General features: G+C 41.0%; 1 protein-coding gene across 3 annotated transcripts in view; it reads right to left on the bottom strand.

Annotated features, from left to right (window-relative positions):
- Positions 1-17,365, bottom strand: part of REEP3 (receptor accessory protein 3) — an 84,294-nt gene that overhangs the window by 7,274 nt on the left and 59,655 nt on the right. For all 3 annotated transcript variants that reach the window (XM_036734789.1, XM_036734788.1, XM_036734790.1), the window contains one exon: positions 1,253-1,400. In XM_036734789.1, coding sequence (XP_036590684.1) covers positions 1,253-1,400 — 148 coding nt within the window. The remainder of the gene's footprint in view (positions 1-1,252; positions 1,401-17,365) is intronic.

The raw sequence follows: 17,365 nt of genomic DNA, 5'->3' as shown, positions 1-17,365 counted from the left end.
ATGTTGGAGAGGTAGATTTAGGCTTGATGCAAGGAAAAACTCTCAACAGTCATGATTCTCCAGATAAGAAGAAGTGAGTTCCCTAGCACAAGAGAAATGTTGCAGAAGGAGTCTTAGCTCAGGTACAGATGGGAATAGTCCATGGCTTTTGAAGTCCCTTCCAACTCCAAGAGGCTGGATCTAAAATATCACTATATCTATGAAAAATGAAGGTTTGGTTACATACAGTCCCCACAAAATTAATACTATTTATTGTAAATGACTTAATTTCAGAAATATTTTATCAGTTCTAGGAACTATCTTTACGAGTATGTGTGTCTGTGTGTGTGCACATATGCACACATATATGCACATGTGGTTCTGGCCCTGTATCTCCTCTGTGAAGGAGATTTATCATGAAGAACTCCTCTGCCAACAGGTGCAGACTGGTGAGTGTTCACCATCTCATCATCTCAGAGCACTGCCTGGAGCACAGAGAGCTTGGCTGACTTGGATGCTTACTTTCATTATTACTATTTCATGTCTCAGCTCTGGTGCCATTTATAACAATTAGACCTAATGAGCATTTCATAGAGTGATCCCATGTTTAATCAGTTTTATCTTCTCCATTACCTCACCCAAGAATTCACACATTATTAAATGAACTAATTTGTCATTATTTGTAACTAGCAACGTTCGAAGGTTGCCCAAGTAGAAAATTCCCTAAATGTTGTAAAAAACAGGAGGAGTATAAACAATGTGATTGGAGACACCATTCTCAAGCTGTTCCAAATGCTGGTGCAGGCCTCTCTAAGTTGGCAGCCCATCTGTGTCTCTTAGAATCAGGAGGGGCGGGCAGGAGGAGTCCCTTAGGAGATGCCTACTGGCCCATGCTGTCACCGAAGCTGGCCTGCAATGTGGTGACAGGAGGAAAGGCTGCTGCCAGAGGCACAGGCTTTAAGGAGATAATTCTGGACCTTGAGAGTGACTTTGCTTTATCTCCTCTTCAATTCAAACCAGCTAAGAAATTTTACTTGGGGAAAAGGTAGAGAAAGAAGAACAAGGCAAAGTAAAACTTAGAATTTTAAGAGCCCCTGATAAATGTTAAGAAGATAAGACAGATTTACACAAACAAATCTGCCTGAAGAAACTGCATATTTCAGGCTTAAGCCCTTAACCCCGATCCCCAACTGTACACTATTTCACTAACAGGCCTGAATGAAAACCCACATTCTCAAACGATGGGACTAGCCGAAATCAGCCAAATACATACCTGTGGATTCACCGGGAGCTGTTTTTGTTTTCTTTTTTGTTTCAGGGGCAGGCTGATAGGACCTCTGTCCCACAGGCTCATCTCCTTGAATGGCTGTTAAATCATGCATGCTGAAGCTTCTCAAACGTTCAGTAATTGCTCCTTGACTCTACGGGGCAGAAAACAGTGGCAGAACTCAAAAAAAGGAGTGTCTGTTTACAGTACCAAATATGTTCAACATTTCATTTTGAAATAGAGGGGGAAAACCTCTAAAAATGCTTCAAGGCACAATCCTACAGGCATGCAGCAAAAGAACCACTTATAGTTTTGCTTTTCCTCTTAAAAGTAGCATTTTTCTTGCGCTTAATGAGTTTTCATTCTGTAAAAAGTATTTGTTTTTTAAAATATAAACAAAGACACTGGCTGGTTGCTAAACTAGAGATCTCTCAGCAGCCACTCATCATGGATATGGGCTGAAGGGAAAACAATCTGAGGACCTAAGGCAAAATGAGAGTGAACTAAAATAAACCAATTTTGTTAAGCAACCAGACACATCTAGTACTGTCCACTCTGCCATTAAGACGTTTTATCTAAGTACTCTCTGAGAGAGATGGCATTTGTGACCTTTCCAGGGCACACCTCCATTTGTACCCATGCTATAAAGGCCTCTTCACAGAAATCATCTCCAAATGAAGACCTTTTCAAAACTGAGAATAAGTGCATGACTCATTCTTTGCAACTGCTTGGTTTATAATATTTCTAAATGTTTTTGCATTGATAATCAACAAGAAATTTGTTGTATTTACTTTTGTCTTGAAACACAATTTTGTCTTGAAAAAAATAAGACTCTAGTTGCCTCTAGTCACAACATAGCAACTGTGTCTTGAAACACTTTAATATGACTCTAGTTACAACACAGCAACTCAGCCAGCATAACAGATCCACAGGCTCAGGTAAGTGTAAGCACTCTCTTCCCGCATACATGTATTATTTTCCTTGCTGTATAATAAGATCCTCTGCAGCTGTTCAGGCTGGAACACCAGGTGGTATATGGCATCAGGAACTAGGAGTCATTACCATGGGAACCATATACTCTGGCTTTGTCTGGCCGCCATATTTTCTGGGCTATAAAGAGGAACTGTGCTAATAAAATAGGGTGAAATGGAGGACAAGGAGCTCCTTCAACTCCCCCTACTACCCCTGCTTGGGCCCGTTCATGCCTTCATTTTTCAGAAGAAGAATTATGACTTAGACCAGGTTTTACATATTATCAGAAATGCTCTGACTTTTATTTTTTTACTTGATTCATCCTTATAAGGTGTTAGTTATGGATTAAACATACATGTTTAGCTGCCTTAGGCTCCTGGGATGGATACATTTAAAAGAAACCTTGTGCTCTAGCAGAAGACAGCTGACTGACACACAGCTCAAGTATTTGGCTCCATTTGCTTGAAGCATCAGGGTTTCCCAATCATACCTGGGCCTGCCTACATCATCACCCCTACACCTAACTCTACTCTCATGCAGTCATTTATGCTCTTCTTTCTATATACATCCATGAATGGTGCCTAACCAGCTGCCAACAATGACAGACAGGAGGTGAGTAGCAGGGGGATACATTTCTTCTAAATTCAAGAATACCTGAATCCTACTGATTTTAAGTCACTTAACGGCAGAGACCAGCTAATTTGCCCCAACAGTTACTAACACATGGATTATAGATGCTCAAGGAGGATTTTCCCAAGCGCCTTCTGATGAGACGAGTCTTTAAGAAATTAAATCTTCCACTCTGCTTGCCTAATCCCTGGCACGCAGCCTGCTACCCATTCATAGTCTCTTATCCAATGTCAACTTTGCCCATGTCCAAGTCCCATGTGCTAGGTCATCATCCAGCAAGGATGCCAGCTGACCATGGACTATCCTTTGCTTTTGCTAAATTTCTAAATTAAAGGGGCAACGGCCTAGAGAATGCAAGAAGCTAAAAGGCTGACCCATTCGCTAATAAATAAAGGCCAGATGGGCTGAAGATAGCATTCCAGCTCCAGAAATATTATGTAAGATTGAGCTAAGAGAGGAAGAGCTGTCTGGGCCTGCCATCCATTGTTGGAACTAAAGGAAATACAGAGCCTATATGCAGTTTTCCTTTATACTTGTTTTTCTGAGGATTCTTTTCTGGTCACACACATTTACTTTTAAAGAATTTCAGGTTTCCCCTTTCCAAGACAACTTTTATGACTTGTTTCCCTATTCCCACAGGCTTTTAAAAATAAATTAATTAGAAGGACTAAAGCTTAGACCTTATTAAACTCTTTTTGTCCCCTGAACCTGAGCTCAAATATCACTGAAGGTGCTGGGGAAAGAGGGGACTTGATGAAGAAAATGCACGAATGCCTATCCCAAGACCGTCCAAATTCCAGGCATCCTTTGGTTCCTTTTCCCCACGAAGCCTTCAGACTACTTTTACATATGTTAATCTCCTTAACTCCTATAGAGATAAAACACATGTACATATGTAGTGTATGTCTTTATATGCATACGTACATGTGCATAGCACTTAAATGTTATACCTACCTTCCATTTTTATTTTATTTCTCCATCTGCAAACATCTTGCTGAGCTTAACTTTCCTTTATATTCAACACGGGGCTGAACAACTCAGATGATCCCAAAATTGTAACAGATGAGACAGCAACACTGCCCCATGACTACAACATTCTAGCCTCAGGTTCAGCTGAGGGATGTGAGCAGCCATAATTAGACAGACCAGATAGAGCCTTTGGGGAATCAAGACTGAGTTAGACAGTTAACTCCCTACATATTTTTTTGCTTTTATACCTTAAATCCCTTTGGCAACAAGTCTACCTGCTCTTTAAATCACAGCCTTTCTCATACCTTGGTACCAATTTGGCTTGGCTTTTCAATTTACGTTTGTCCTTGCAGTTCAGGCCCTGCTTCCTCAGTTCCCAGGCATGCAAGGACTGACCTTTCTTCCATCCAGAATTTGCCTAATCCTGGCTCTGTGCTCTGCAGCTCAATCCCATTTTTTTATTGAATGTGAATCTAGTCCATGTCCCTCCATGATTCCTCCACAGGTGGGTGGGTGGGTGAATACGGGAATGACGTAAGTGCCGGAGGTCATCCTCTGATCTGAAATTGCCAAGATGCCAAAGAAGCACATGGGCTAACTGCCAATTATCTCCTGTTCTTGCTCCATGCCTAGTTACCAAATCTTTTCTCATGAATGAATCTCTGATTTTTTTTCCTGTGTGATATTTTGTTGGTAACATAAGGCCCCTTACTCATGCTTACAATGCACTTCCCACTACCCTCTGTTTGACCTGTAATTTTAATCTTTCAGAGGCTGTGGGATTCCATAGTTTGCAGCCACACAACATTACTGGGAGACTACTGATGCTAAGATGAGCCTTTGCTTCAGGACGAAGTTAGGGGCCATTAAAAACACTGTCTTATGTTCCCAAAGCAGCCTCATCTGCCTTTTTTGCCCTGTCCAATTTCTGCCCAGCTGCAATTATGGTTTAAGATATAATTCCTAATGGATCCACTCTATGGGCTATTCATCTAAGTGCATGTAATAACGTCTGTAGAACAAACTCCTTTTTTTCTGAGTAAATAGGCCAAACTTTTGAGTGTTTACTGAGTTCATCTGTTCTGGGGCATAACACAAGCCACACAATATCATCTGCAAAAAGGAACATCTGGAGTACCTTGGCATTTAAAGAAAATTTTCCTTCACTCTGGACCCCCATGTTGGCTGTCTTTCATATCCATGGCAGACATTTTTGGTGATAAGCATTAGCCTCCAATTAAATGTTGAACAAAGGCTCTATTTCTTAAATTACCTTGCGCGTTTTTGATATAAATATGAAAGACATCTTATTGGAGGAGAATCTTTAATTAAGACCATAGTCAGTCAAGAAACAAGCATTACTTAAGTATCTACTATGTGACTTCCCTCTACACTTGAGACACAAACACAAAGTTGAGACCACCCTCACTGTTGAGGAGCCTGCAACCAGCGGGCCTCCAGGATACAGGCTGCCCACCCCTGTACTAGGGGGAGGCAATATGTTCATAGAGAACGATTTATTCAAAATAAATACCAAGTGGATGGAGGCTGGGGAATCAGGAAAGGCCCGATAAAGGAAGCAGCACTTGATGTGGAGCCTTGAAGGAAGCAGGAGTGAAGTGTGAGAGGCCTTCCAAAAGGCAGATGTGAGGACCACTAATGCCTGCAATGCTCTCACACCAGGCCTGCAGAAGCAAAGGGGACAAAGGCGGTATGTTCCATTTGGGGAATAAGAGGCCAGTATGCCTTGTACCTAGAGTGCATAAGGAAGGGATGGGAATATGTACCCATTCTGGAAAGAGAGGCTGGAGACAGCCTTTAATACAAAGCATCCAAGTTTGTATTTCTTCATAAGGGCACTGGAAAGCCAGTGAAGTTTCTTGACAAGGGAATGGTAGGGTCAAACATTATTTCAGGAAGATGAATTAGGAATTGTGAAGAAGATGGATTGGGAAGAATGGACTCAGGGAAAACAATTATGTGGCTTTTTAGTGCAAAACAACTTGAAACCTAATAAATGATGCCCTAGACTTGGGGAATTTTGATGTGAACAGAGAGAAGGAATGGAGGCAAGAGGTGGTGAGGAAGGAGAATCAACAAGAGGTAACAGCCAGCTGGAGATGAAAGCCTAAGGAGGAGCCAAAACCAAATGGTTTTTCACATTCAGACAATGACCACAGCAGGATTTTGCTTTCTCTGTACTTTTTAGTCAACCGTGTGACTGTCAACATTTGATGTGCTATAGGATATAATTCTTGAAAGGCCGTCATTTCCTTCTGATATCTTCATCAAGGATGCCCTTGAAACATGAACAGACTATTCTTGTAACGATTTCACAGAGATGGGAAAGTAGGTATATGTTGTTCAGTAATGAGGGATATTTTCTTGGTAATATTTTTTGGCTAATGAGATCTGAGATTCTGTTCCCCAAGCATTTGTTATGCACCTCTAGGTAACGAATATGATCTAACTGGCATGGTGAATCTTTCCTGAGGAAGCTACCTGTACCCATGTGGGCTGGCACCTTTTCTGCATCTGAGTGCAGAGGTTCAGGGACTTGCCAAGGTCACACACCCAGAGTGTGTCGGAACAGGATACAACCCAGGTCCGGCCAGCTCTGAAGCAGGCTGTCTATCCACTACAACTGAAGTGTCAAATTTATAGGCAAAATTCCTGAGTATGGCCTCAACCAGATTAAAGTGATATGTTAAATAAATAAATAAAAATACAACATGATATAATGTGAATTTGTGGTTTTCAAAGTCCATATTCAGTCTGCAGGGTTCTGTTTCTACTTGAGTTTGACTTCACTGAACTACATACACTCTGTTGCCTCCCACTCAAAGGTCGATCCTCCATTTTTCCTCACCTATATGATCCAGACTAGTCAGCACTTCAGTCATACATCTTATGGGCCAAAACAAAAGATGGTGTGATAAAGAGGAAATCAGTAGGTTATTAACTGAGGAATTCACAAGCATTTTATAGTAAGACACCTCCAAAGGTAATACAGACTTGCCTTCTTAAAACAAGAACACAAAAAGAACTACATAGGATGGGGCCTAGGGGTGGGGCTTTGGGATAAGGAGAAGAAAGGGATTCTGTCAGTATCAGTAATTCTGATTCAGTAATTTTTGTTTCTAGTTCCTGTAGCTAATCCTTGACTAACATCAAATTAAATCAAACACCTTCCTCTATTCCCAGAAAATAAATAAGGTTATGAGTTTTAGTTTAAATAATACATTACTCCTCCACATTTTTTATTTAGTGCATGTTACATTAATCTGAAAAGGTAAAGTGAAAATGAAAGGATAAAAAAAATGAAGGAAGTGGTTTTTCAGTCTGAATGAGAAATCACCATGGAAACAGCAGTCCTAGCCAATTATTAAGAAGACTAGAAGACACACCCCATATAAAGCAATTCCTAATTCTATCTTTTTCGATGTTATTCCCTACAGGGCTAGAGCTATATTACTTAAATGGGACTGAATTACAAAATTAGGTGAGCAAGAGATAGAATGTGTGATTTGGATCATCTTTACTAAAAGAGAACTGAAGAAATTTAGTATAGATATAATGAAGCAAAACTGGCCATCCTTCTGGTCATAACTAATCGAATGCAACTTTACAGCCTTACAAACAATACTTAGAATATTTCAGTGTATGGATAGAGAATTGCTATACACAATGGGATGGCTATAGGTTAAATACATGAGAATTAATCAGAATTGTCAGGAATTCTATCTCTGGCCCAACCCCATGAATTTCAGGTGTTTGTATTATCTTCACTATAGCAGATTCCAATAGGGATGGGTCCCTAGGAGCCCATTTTGAATTGTTGTCAGCCCAGGGGATGTTTCTTAAGCAGACCACCAAGTCCTAGAGGTCAGGTGGACTTTTGGGTACCCAACAGGGTAGGCAGGTAGGGACAGGAGTATTCATTTCCTTACCCAGATTCAATTCCCTAAGTCTATGAAGGGTTTACTCTATGCATTACAGTGGGCTAGGCTAGTGATACAAGGTCTACTTCCTTGCCCTAAAGGAATTTACCTTCTACTGAAGGGGAATGGAGGAAAGGCAAGAATTAAGACATATTCAGCTACACAGAAATAAATAAATACAAAGTATAAATAGATTTGTTAGAAGAAAGTGAGAAGAGAACTAGCAACCAGGGGAGGCCTGGAGTAGGAACTGACACTTGAGAGAGGGATGTCAAGAGGCAGAACATTTGAGACCTGGGAGGATGGCCTATGGAAAGGCACTGGGGTGGGGAGGCCTAGGGGGCTGATGAGAAGTAAGAAGTAAGTCTAGAAAGGAAAGCCAGCTCCAGATCCTGATAGGCTTTCACGATGTTTTATTTCATTCTATAGGTCTTGTGTAGGCATTTGCTAGAGTTTGACCTAGAACTGAGGAAGATTATTTTGGCAGCTGTGCAGAAGATAGACTGGACAGGAGAGGAAGTGGAAACAGGGTAATCAACGAGGCAGCTGTAGCAATAAACTAGGCAAGAGGTGATAAAAGCCTGGATTAGACGGAGTGAAAGAGAAAGGGACAGACACAAAAGACATTGTGTAGTGGTATGATTCCCAAAAGGTGTTGGGGCCCATTCTAGCTCCTGGTAATTGCTTGTTTGCCTAGCTCATAAATGCAAGAAACTGCTTTATAAGGTGCTAAACAGAGTTTGAGTAAATATTAACCTGTTAACTGCATCTATAACATGCTCTAGAGTTTAGAGACTGGTTTGGAGGAGGTAAAGAGTTAATTCAGATAAGCTCAAAGTGGGTACATGATTTAGACATAAAGGGTGAAACAATTAGAAAATTAGGAGCATGGAATAATGTACTTGTCAGATTTATGTATAAGGGAAGAATTTAGGACCAAACAAGAAATAGAAAACACTATGAAATGCCAAATGGATAATTGTGATTATATTAAATTAAGATTTTTGCACAAACAAAACCAATGCACTCAAAATCAGAAGGAAAACAGAAAACTGGGGAAAAAACTTTTACAGCAATTATCTCTGATAAAGGCCTCATTTCTCAACTATGTATATAGAATGGAGTTAAATTTATAGGAATACAAGTCATTCCTCAACTGATAAATGGCCAAAGGATAGGAACAAGCAGTTTTCAGTCAAAGAAATCAAAGCTATCTGTAGTCACATGAAAAAGTGCTCTAGATCACTATTGATCAGAGAAACAAAAATTAAAACAACTTTAAGGTACCACCTCACACTCATCAGACTAGCTAATATAACAAAAATGATAAATGTTGGAGGGGATGTGGGAAACTGGGACACTAATGCACTACTGGTGGAGTTGCGAACTGATCCAGAATGGTTGCATACCCTTTAATGCAGCAATACTACTGCTACTAGGTCTGTATGCCAAAGAGATTAAAAAAATAAAAGACCTACTTGTACAAAAATATTTTCAGCAGCTCTTTTTGTGGTGGTTAAGAATTGGAAATTGAGGGGATACCTATCAATTGGGGAATGGCCAAATTGTGGTATATGATTGTAATGGAATATTATTGTGCTACGAGAAATGACATGTACGATGATTTCAGAAAACCTGGAAAGACTTACGTGACCGGATACAAAGTGATGTAAGCAGAACCAGCAGAATATTGTACAAAGTAACAGCAATATTGTAAGATGAAGCATGATCTAGCTATTCTTAGCAACACAATAATCCAAGACAATCCCAAAGGACTCATGATGAAAAATGCTGTCCATCTCCAGAGAAAGGACTGATGTCATCTGAACATAGATTAAAGCATACTATTTTTCACTTTCTTTTTCTTTATTTCTTTCCTTCCTTCCTTCCTTCCTTTTTTGGTTTGAGTTGTCTTGTACAAAAATGACTAATATGAAATTGTTTTGCATGATTGGACATATATAACTTATATCTGATTGCTTACCTTTTCAGGGAGGGAAGAAGGGAAAAAGGGAGGAAGAGAATTTGGAATTCAAAAGCTTTTAAAAAAAGAATGTTAAAAATTGTTTTTTTCATGTAATTGGGGAAAAAACGAAACATTTTTTAAAAAGCAAAAAAAAAAAAGCATTCAGAAATTCAGGACATAAACAAATGGTCTATTTGCTCTTTGCTTTACTATGAAGCCCCTTATCAGTTATTGGCCACCTGCATGGAGAAGCGATTTCTGAGGCTCTGGGAAAACTTACAGATAGATTTTTTGCAGAGATGAGCAAAGGCCAAAGTGCACTGATGAAGGCGGCCATGGTGTGATCCTATCTCTTCCCTTCAGACAACTGGGATTCTAGGCCTCTGCTGAGTTATAGGTGTCAAGTTTTTCACTGACAGGCATAAAGGTTTTGAGAGCTGGGGTAGCACAATGGCCAGGGAAGCTGGGTCATAGGAACTGGGGATACTTAGACTAGAGAAAAACAAACTTAGGGGTGAGGAGGGAACATCATGATGGCCACATTCAAATATTTTAAAGGATGCCCTGTATAATCCTTTTACATGGATGACCTGGAGCAAGCAGAAACAGAAACAAGGATTGGAACAAGGAGATATCAACGGGACCTAACAATTACATTACTCCAAAAGAGGACCTGGATCTCAAGGTTCCCATTTCCTGGAGATTGTCAAGCTAAGGCTGGAGGATCACCTGGGGATATTGTAGAGGGGCCTAATTAATTTCACAACAGGCCAAACTGCCCATTTATTAAGTTTCTTAGAGAATTACTTCTCCTTTTGACACATACATACTTGCTAGTCATTTTGTTCATCTCCAGAAGAGAATTTAGTATTTAGCAAATTTTGTTTTACCAAATTTTAGAACTGAAAAGAACTTAGAGATCACCTAGTTCAGATCCTGCCCATTTTACAAATAAAGAGATAAACTCAGAGAGGCCTGTGACTTGCCTGAGGCCATGGGTCATTAATGGCAGAATCCAGCTCTCTGGATTCCCTTGAACCCCAGTGCTGTTTCCATAATGACAGGCCACAACACTAGATCATCACACAGTCAAATTAACACAATGCTAGCATGAAATCTAAGCAAGTACACTCAGTTTATGAGATGATAGAAAGAAGCTGACTATTCCCAAGACCTCTCACAGGAGGACAGTCACTGAAATAACAGCAGAACGTGAGGATATTTGCATTGCTCAGATGACAATCAGGTTCTGAATACACTGTCTGTAAACTACATTTTCTGTGATATTTCACTTCATAATTTTTGATTAAAATATCCACTTGGCAAGTGAGGCATGGAGAATTCAAAGAGCTATCCAGTAGAATTACTGGAGTTTTATCTCTCGGCAGTGAATCCAGCAGGAATGCTGTTCATCTGGTGTTAAAGCTACCAGCACTTCTACAAAAAAGGACAGAATACTGAGCATTCTCAGCAAAATCCTTGAAGGTCCTTCCTCTTTCTGCCTGGCTCAGCCAAAACAAACTTGCACACTGACCTTGTGAACAGATGCCTGGTAATGAGCTCACAGAACTGAGCAGCATCTTCAGAAAATTGCTTTACAGTGTAATAAATGTCTTGATTAAAGTCTTATTTTCATTTTTAACATGCTCAGGTGGTACATATAGAAAAGGCTACTCAGGGGTATCACTAATCTTTAAGAGACAGACAAGAACTCAACAATTTTAGCCCAAAGCAGATCAACTGTATTAATTAAAGTAAAATATCCCTGCTAAAATTTTAAAGTTAATTTCATTTAATTTTAATTAAATGAAGTGGTTTACTCCTTGAACTTGACCTGCTTTTCTAATTTAGCTTCAAGTTACTCAATTTTCCTCAACTACCTCAATTCCATCAAGCTTCCAAGACAAAGGCTTTCTTTTGACATCTATAAAGACCTAAGAAGGCAATCTTGGCAAATCCAAATTATGCAGAGTACAACTTAAAAGATGTAAATACTGCAAATGCTTCTTCTATGCTACTTACTGGAAAACCCATTAATGGAAAAATTAATCTATTTCAGTGATTTCAGTAACACTAATACTGCTCCAGGTAAAAAGACTAAAGAATGACACTCCCAGAAGTCCATGTTCCTATGCTGAAAATAAAGTACATGCACTCTGATATACCATGTCTCCGATGAATGAATGAAAAGTATTTATTAAGCACTTACTATGTGCCAAGAATGGTGCAAAGCACTGGGAATCCAGAGAGAAAAAGAGAGGTAGTCCTTTGCTCCTCAGGAGCTCACATTCAGTAATTGGGGGAGAGCAGACATCCAAGAAAGTTCAGCAGCAGGGAAGGTGGCAAGGGCCCAAAGTGATACTGCAGATGGTAAAGGTTGCTGTTCCTTCACGTCACCAGAATGGACAGAGTTGGTGACTTTCATCTCACCCAAGCCTTATAAAACAGCTAAGCAGCCCTGATAGATTTCGGGTCAGCTGGGATAGGGGAAAGGACAAGACCAAGGCAAAGGGAGAGGGAACATCTTGAGGCAGCTGGTCTTCCAGTATCCCAGCAGGTTTTGGGAGGCCTATCTAGCCCAATGTTTATGCCAACAAGTGGGTCTCCTAACAAGTCATCCAGTCTTTGCCTGACAAGCTCTGGTGAAGGGAGGCCCATGACTTCCTGAAGCAGCCCATCCCATATTTGGATAGCTGTGCTGGTGAGGAAATCCTTCCTCACTTTGTGCCTTTTTACAGTATCTACCCAGTACCCAGGCTGCTACTTCCACCATTAGGAGTTTTGGCCCTCTTCCAAGTGCCAGCCCTTCAGAAACTGCAGACCCCTGATCATGTGCCAGGTATCTCTTTTCTGTGATAAACATCCCCAGTGGCTTCATCCAATTTTCCCAGGACATCATCTTATGACCTCAAGGCCCCTTGATCACCTTGCCCCCGCCATTGCTCTCAAGTCGATCAATGCCATTCCCAATGTGGTACCCCCAACAAAACACAATGTTCTAAAGTGGTCTGACCAGTGCAGAGCATATCAGGTGTATCGCCTCTCAAGGCCTGGGTAATTCACAGGTTCACAGACCTAGATCCGGAAGGGACCGAAGAAGTCCTCTAGTGAAACCCTCAATTTACAGATGAAGAAACTGAGTCAAAGAGAGGTTAAACATCTTGTCCGAGGTTATAGCATTTATTAAGTGCTTACTGTGTGCCAGGCACTGCGAATACAAATTCAAACAAAAAGCCAGTCCCTGTCCTGAGGAGCTTACACATGATAGGGCAAGAAGACACATAAAGGGGAGTTGAAAAGGTCCAGGTGGACAAGCAGTCTAGAGTTAGAGCTAAGCTGGGTTAGGAAGGAGCATGGCAGGCGTAGCTAGATGGAACTTGCCAACCAGAGGAGGCCACGAGGGGGGGGCCACAGTGAAAATGTCATTGAGGCTGAGGTGGAAAAGTAGTCCAGCAAGTTAGAAGTTGAGCTGGCTTAGGAGTGTAAAGTTTTTCTCTATACTTACATAGATAATGTCAGAAAAATAACTCAGACCCAGGTCCTCTGGCTCTAGCACCAGTGCTCATGCTAGTTTTTTGGAGGCTGTATCACTTGGCTACCTCCTATGCACCTGTATTCCATGAAAAAGCTTAGTCCTTTTGTCTCACCACGACTTGTGCACCTTGTACCATGCTGCTATCTGCCTTCAAGGGCAAGATGTGCCCTTTACATTTACCCTGATTAATTCCATTAAAGTAGACACAGGTCAATACCCTTGCTGGTCAGGATGTTTATGCATCCTGGCTATCACCCAGTGTCTTGAATCTCCTAAAGATTTGACACAAATGCCACCCATGTCTTTAGCCATGTTACTGATCAAAGTGCTAAGCAGCACAGGCACAGGTCAGGCACAGAATGTCAACCAATTAACTCCTACTCCCTAAGTTTAGGCATTTGACCCATTTTAATTCTCCTGCTTAGTCAAATGAGAATCACAAAAACAGCATGAAAGATTTGATATGAGTTGCTAAAATCTAGGTAAACTAAATCGATAGAATTCAAACATTCCTACATCACAAACATATAGGGGAAATTTGTCAAATCTTTTATAAATTAGAAATACATGGACTATACTTGTGTATAGTGTTCACTGATGGTACTTATTATCTATGATATACCCACTATGATCTGTATTATAGCTAAAAAAAGGCAATGAAGGAGAAATTAAGATATACTTACTGTCAATGTAAATACACACACACACACACACACACACACACACACACGCACGCACACACATGTATAGTCAGGAGAAACAGCATGATATAATGGTAAGAATGCTGGTTTAGGATTCAGGAGGTCTGGGCTCAAATCCTGGTTCTATGTGATCCTGGGAAAGTCATTTTATATTTGAATCCCAGTTTCCTCATCTGTAAAAGAGGGATAATATACTGCCGAACTTTTAGGAGTTACTTTTAAGCCTTAATATCTTATTTTTATAATTTAAAATCACAACAGGCAGTATTGTGTGCAGGACATGGGACTAACTCTGGTGTGATAAAGACCCAGGCCTCAAGTCCTGCCTTTGACACAGGGGTCTTCCTAGTCTACTATACAAGGAATGTTGGTGGGAGCTTTACTTTTATTTTATACAAGACACACAGACCATAGTGTTTGGTCATAGAACATGAAGAAATGAACTCTAACAATAAATTTTCCAAATTCCCCCACCATACCACATGTTTGTGCTATAAGAAGGATGGCATTATCCTTTCAATGCAGGTTAAATGGCCATGGGCAGGCAGATCACTGTAGCTCTCGTGCCCCAGCCAACTACGTAAGACTCTTAAGTCACAGACAAGCTGATGGAAGGAGTTTCTGTACCATTTTTCTGCATCTGTGAAATCACAGGTGCTGATCAGACACTGTCTCACCCTGTTAAAGACAAAAGTTACTCCTGATCGGAAACAATGATGTTCCTATAAAAAGAAGTTTTTCCTCATTTCATGTTGTTATATTAAAGCTACATGTCAGTACATCAAAGAATCTACGGATTTTATCAGTGTGGGTACTCCCTCTGCCAAGGCAGACAGTAGCCCACTTGTAACTTGTTCAGGTGTTAGAAGTTGTTGGGGACTCAGAGAGTGACTGGCAGAGGGATTCGAACCCAGGTCTCTGACTCCAAAGTTCAGCATACTGCCCACTTTGCCATACTGCCCTGCAGACATGCAAGGACAGAAAAATGAAGCTAAGAGGTTAAAGTGAGCCTTCAGTTTCCTAAGCTCAATGATTTTTTCCAGCTACTTATGCAATGGCAAAGTAGAAAGCAGGTCCATGTTACTCTCCTTTAGTTCATATTTATAGGGCACTTTAATTGGTAATGCATGTGACAAGGCACACACCGAGAAAGCAAGAGTTAGGCCTTTAAAAAGTCTTCACCAGCCAGTGTGCCTTTCCAGGCTCCAACGATCTGGCTGTGTATGGACTGACTGAAACCTCCTCACTGGCTCCCCACAGAAGGAGAGAAGTAATGAAGGTAGGGGTCTGGTGAACCACAGGCAGCACTCAAGCTGGATCCTTCCACCCCCCTTCTTGTTGTTCCATCAGAGCTGCAACATTTTGTAGAAACCAGGGCAGTGGGTCATAAGGTAACAATGAAAGACACACAGAGATGGACCTCTTATAGATTGATGGGTTACAGATTCTATTTAAAAGGGAAAGGGGAGGGATAGCATCTTCATCTGTTCTAAAACATAACTGTGGTGGCTGAACTTTAGTCTCCTTCAATCTTTCCTTATGGAATCATCTAGAACGAATATTTTGAAAATGAAATAAAGTTCCTAAAAGCTTTTGAATGTGTAAAATGAATGTAAGGGTAGTTGCCCTACAGTGCTGTTTCTTTTTTAACAAAAACCTTGAACAACTTTAAAGCCTATCATGTTAATGTTTTATGTTTAGTGTGACAAGAGAATCAAGTTCAACATTACAGCTGCTCAAACTGGTGTCACAGGAGGAGAAAGATATGAGGCAGATTGGGGTAGGGAAAGCAAGGGAAAAAGTTTTAAGCTTTAACACAGCAGTGTGTGGATTCAGAGGCCAGTCTCAGGTCTGGTGTAGAGAAGTGATTTGATAATCATTTCAAAATTTGGGAGAGAACACTTAAAATAAGGCTCGAATGATTACATGATTCCCAATGACTTAAAATACAAATGTTTATTTCTAACAACAATAATATGAAAACATGGCTAGGACAGTTAAAAAAAAGATAGTAAGGTATTAATTAGAAGTATGGTGAGAAAGTCAGAAAAATGAAAATCATCTGCATCCCTCAAGCTGCAGAGTATGAACACATTCAGAACTGGGAGGGGTCTCAGAAATGGGTGCATTCAAACTCCTTATTTTACAGAAAAGGAAACCAAGCTTCCCAGAGTGAGGGTGCTTGGAGGAGCTTGCCCAGGCAATGGGTGAGTGGCAAAGCTGCAGAAGGAATGCAAGGGTCCATACTCCAAGGCCAGGCCGTGACAGCTCGCTGCTTCTAGTCTCAAAAATCAGTTCAATGGCTTAACTGATTTTGCTTTCTGTTGGAAGAATCAGTCAACCACCCAAGAAGAAGTCATTTATTAAGCAATAGGGCTACAAAGGTGACCAAGGCAGCAGATCTTGCTCTAAAGAAGTTTGTCTTTTATCAGAAAAGCAACACAGATGCACGTGCGTGTCAAGGAAATATTTGTAAAATAAATGTAATATAGATGATGGCTCTAGCAGCTGGAGGGGCAGGAAAGACTTTAAGCAGAGCTGAGCTTTGAAGGAAAATGAGGAATCTGAGGAATGTATTCCAGTCCCCAGGGACAGCCAGGCAAAAAGGTGTGGACCCAGGAGAGTGTCACATGTGAGGAACCATGAAGCTGATGTGGCTGCTCCAGGGCATGGGTGGAAGGGAGTGGAAAGGTGTAGTAGAGCCGGCCTGAGAAGTGCGATAAGGAGTAAACAGTGGGTAGTGGGGTGACAGGGGCCGACCCAGGTTCTAGAAAAAACACTTTGGTGACTTACTGAACGGAAATTGGAGCTGCATGGAAGCAGAATGGAAACTGGAGCCATGGAAGGCTACTACAGCATAGGTGACAGGTGATGAGGCCTGAGCTTGGCTGTCAAGGATATATCTAAGCAATGAGGTCTGGCCACTGACTGGCTATGTGCAGTGAGGAAAGGGAGGAATGGAGAGTGACCCAAGTTACAGAAGGATGGAGATGCCCTGGTTAACAAGAACAGGGAAGTTTGGGAAGAAGAAAGATGAGTTCTTTTTGGGGCATGAGAAATAATTCTGAAGGATGTGTTAAAAGCCTCTCTAGGGCTTAACAGAATGATCAAGCAAACCCAGGGCTTCTGAGTCAGAGTCAGTGGAGGCTGACTGAAGACCTGGGATGGAAAAGACGAGCACCGCTGACAAACGCTCACCTTAATGATTAATGTTTGACAATAAATGAAAAAGGAAATGAGAGCACTCACCTGCACAGGCAGCCCTATCAACTACGGCCTGATGACCAATTCATACGGATGTGCCTTGCTGGGAGGACAGCTGAGTACTGCCAACTAACCCCCAAGTTACATAATGATGAACTGGGGTATAATAACTTTGCCCACCTGAGAAAAACATGGAGTCAT

Source organism: Trichosurus vulpecula, chromosome 8 (assembly GCF_011100635.1).
Source record: "Trichosurus vulpecula isolate mTriVul1 chromosome 8, mTriVul1.pri, whole genome shotgun sequence".
In the NCBI taxonomy this organism is placed as follows: domain Eukaryota; kingdom Metazoa; phylum Chordata; class Mammalia; order Diprotodontia; family Phalangeridae; genus Trichosurus; species Trichosurus vulpecula.
This window is presented reverse-complemented; position numbering and strand designations above follow the sequence as displayed.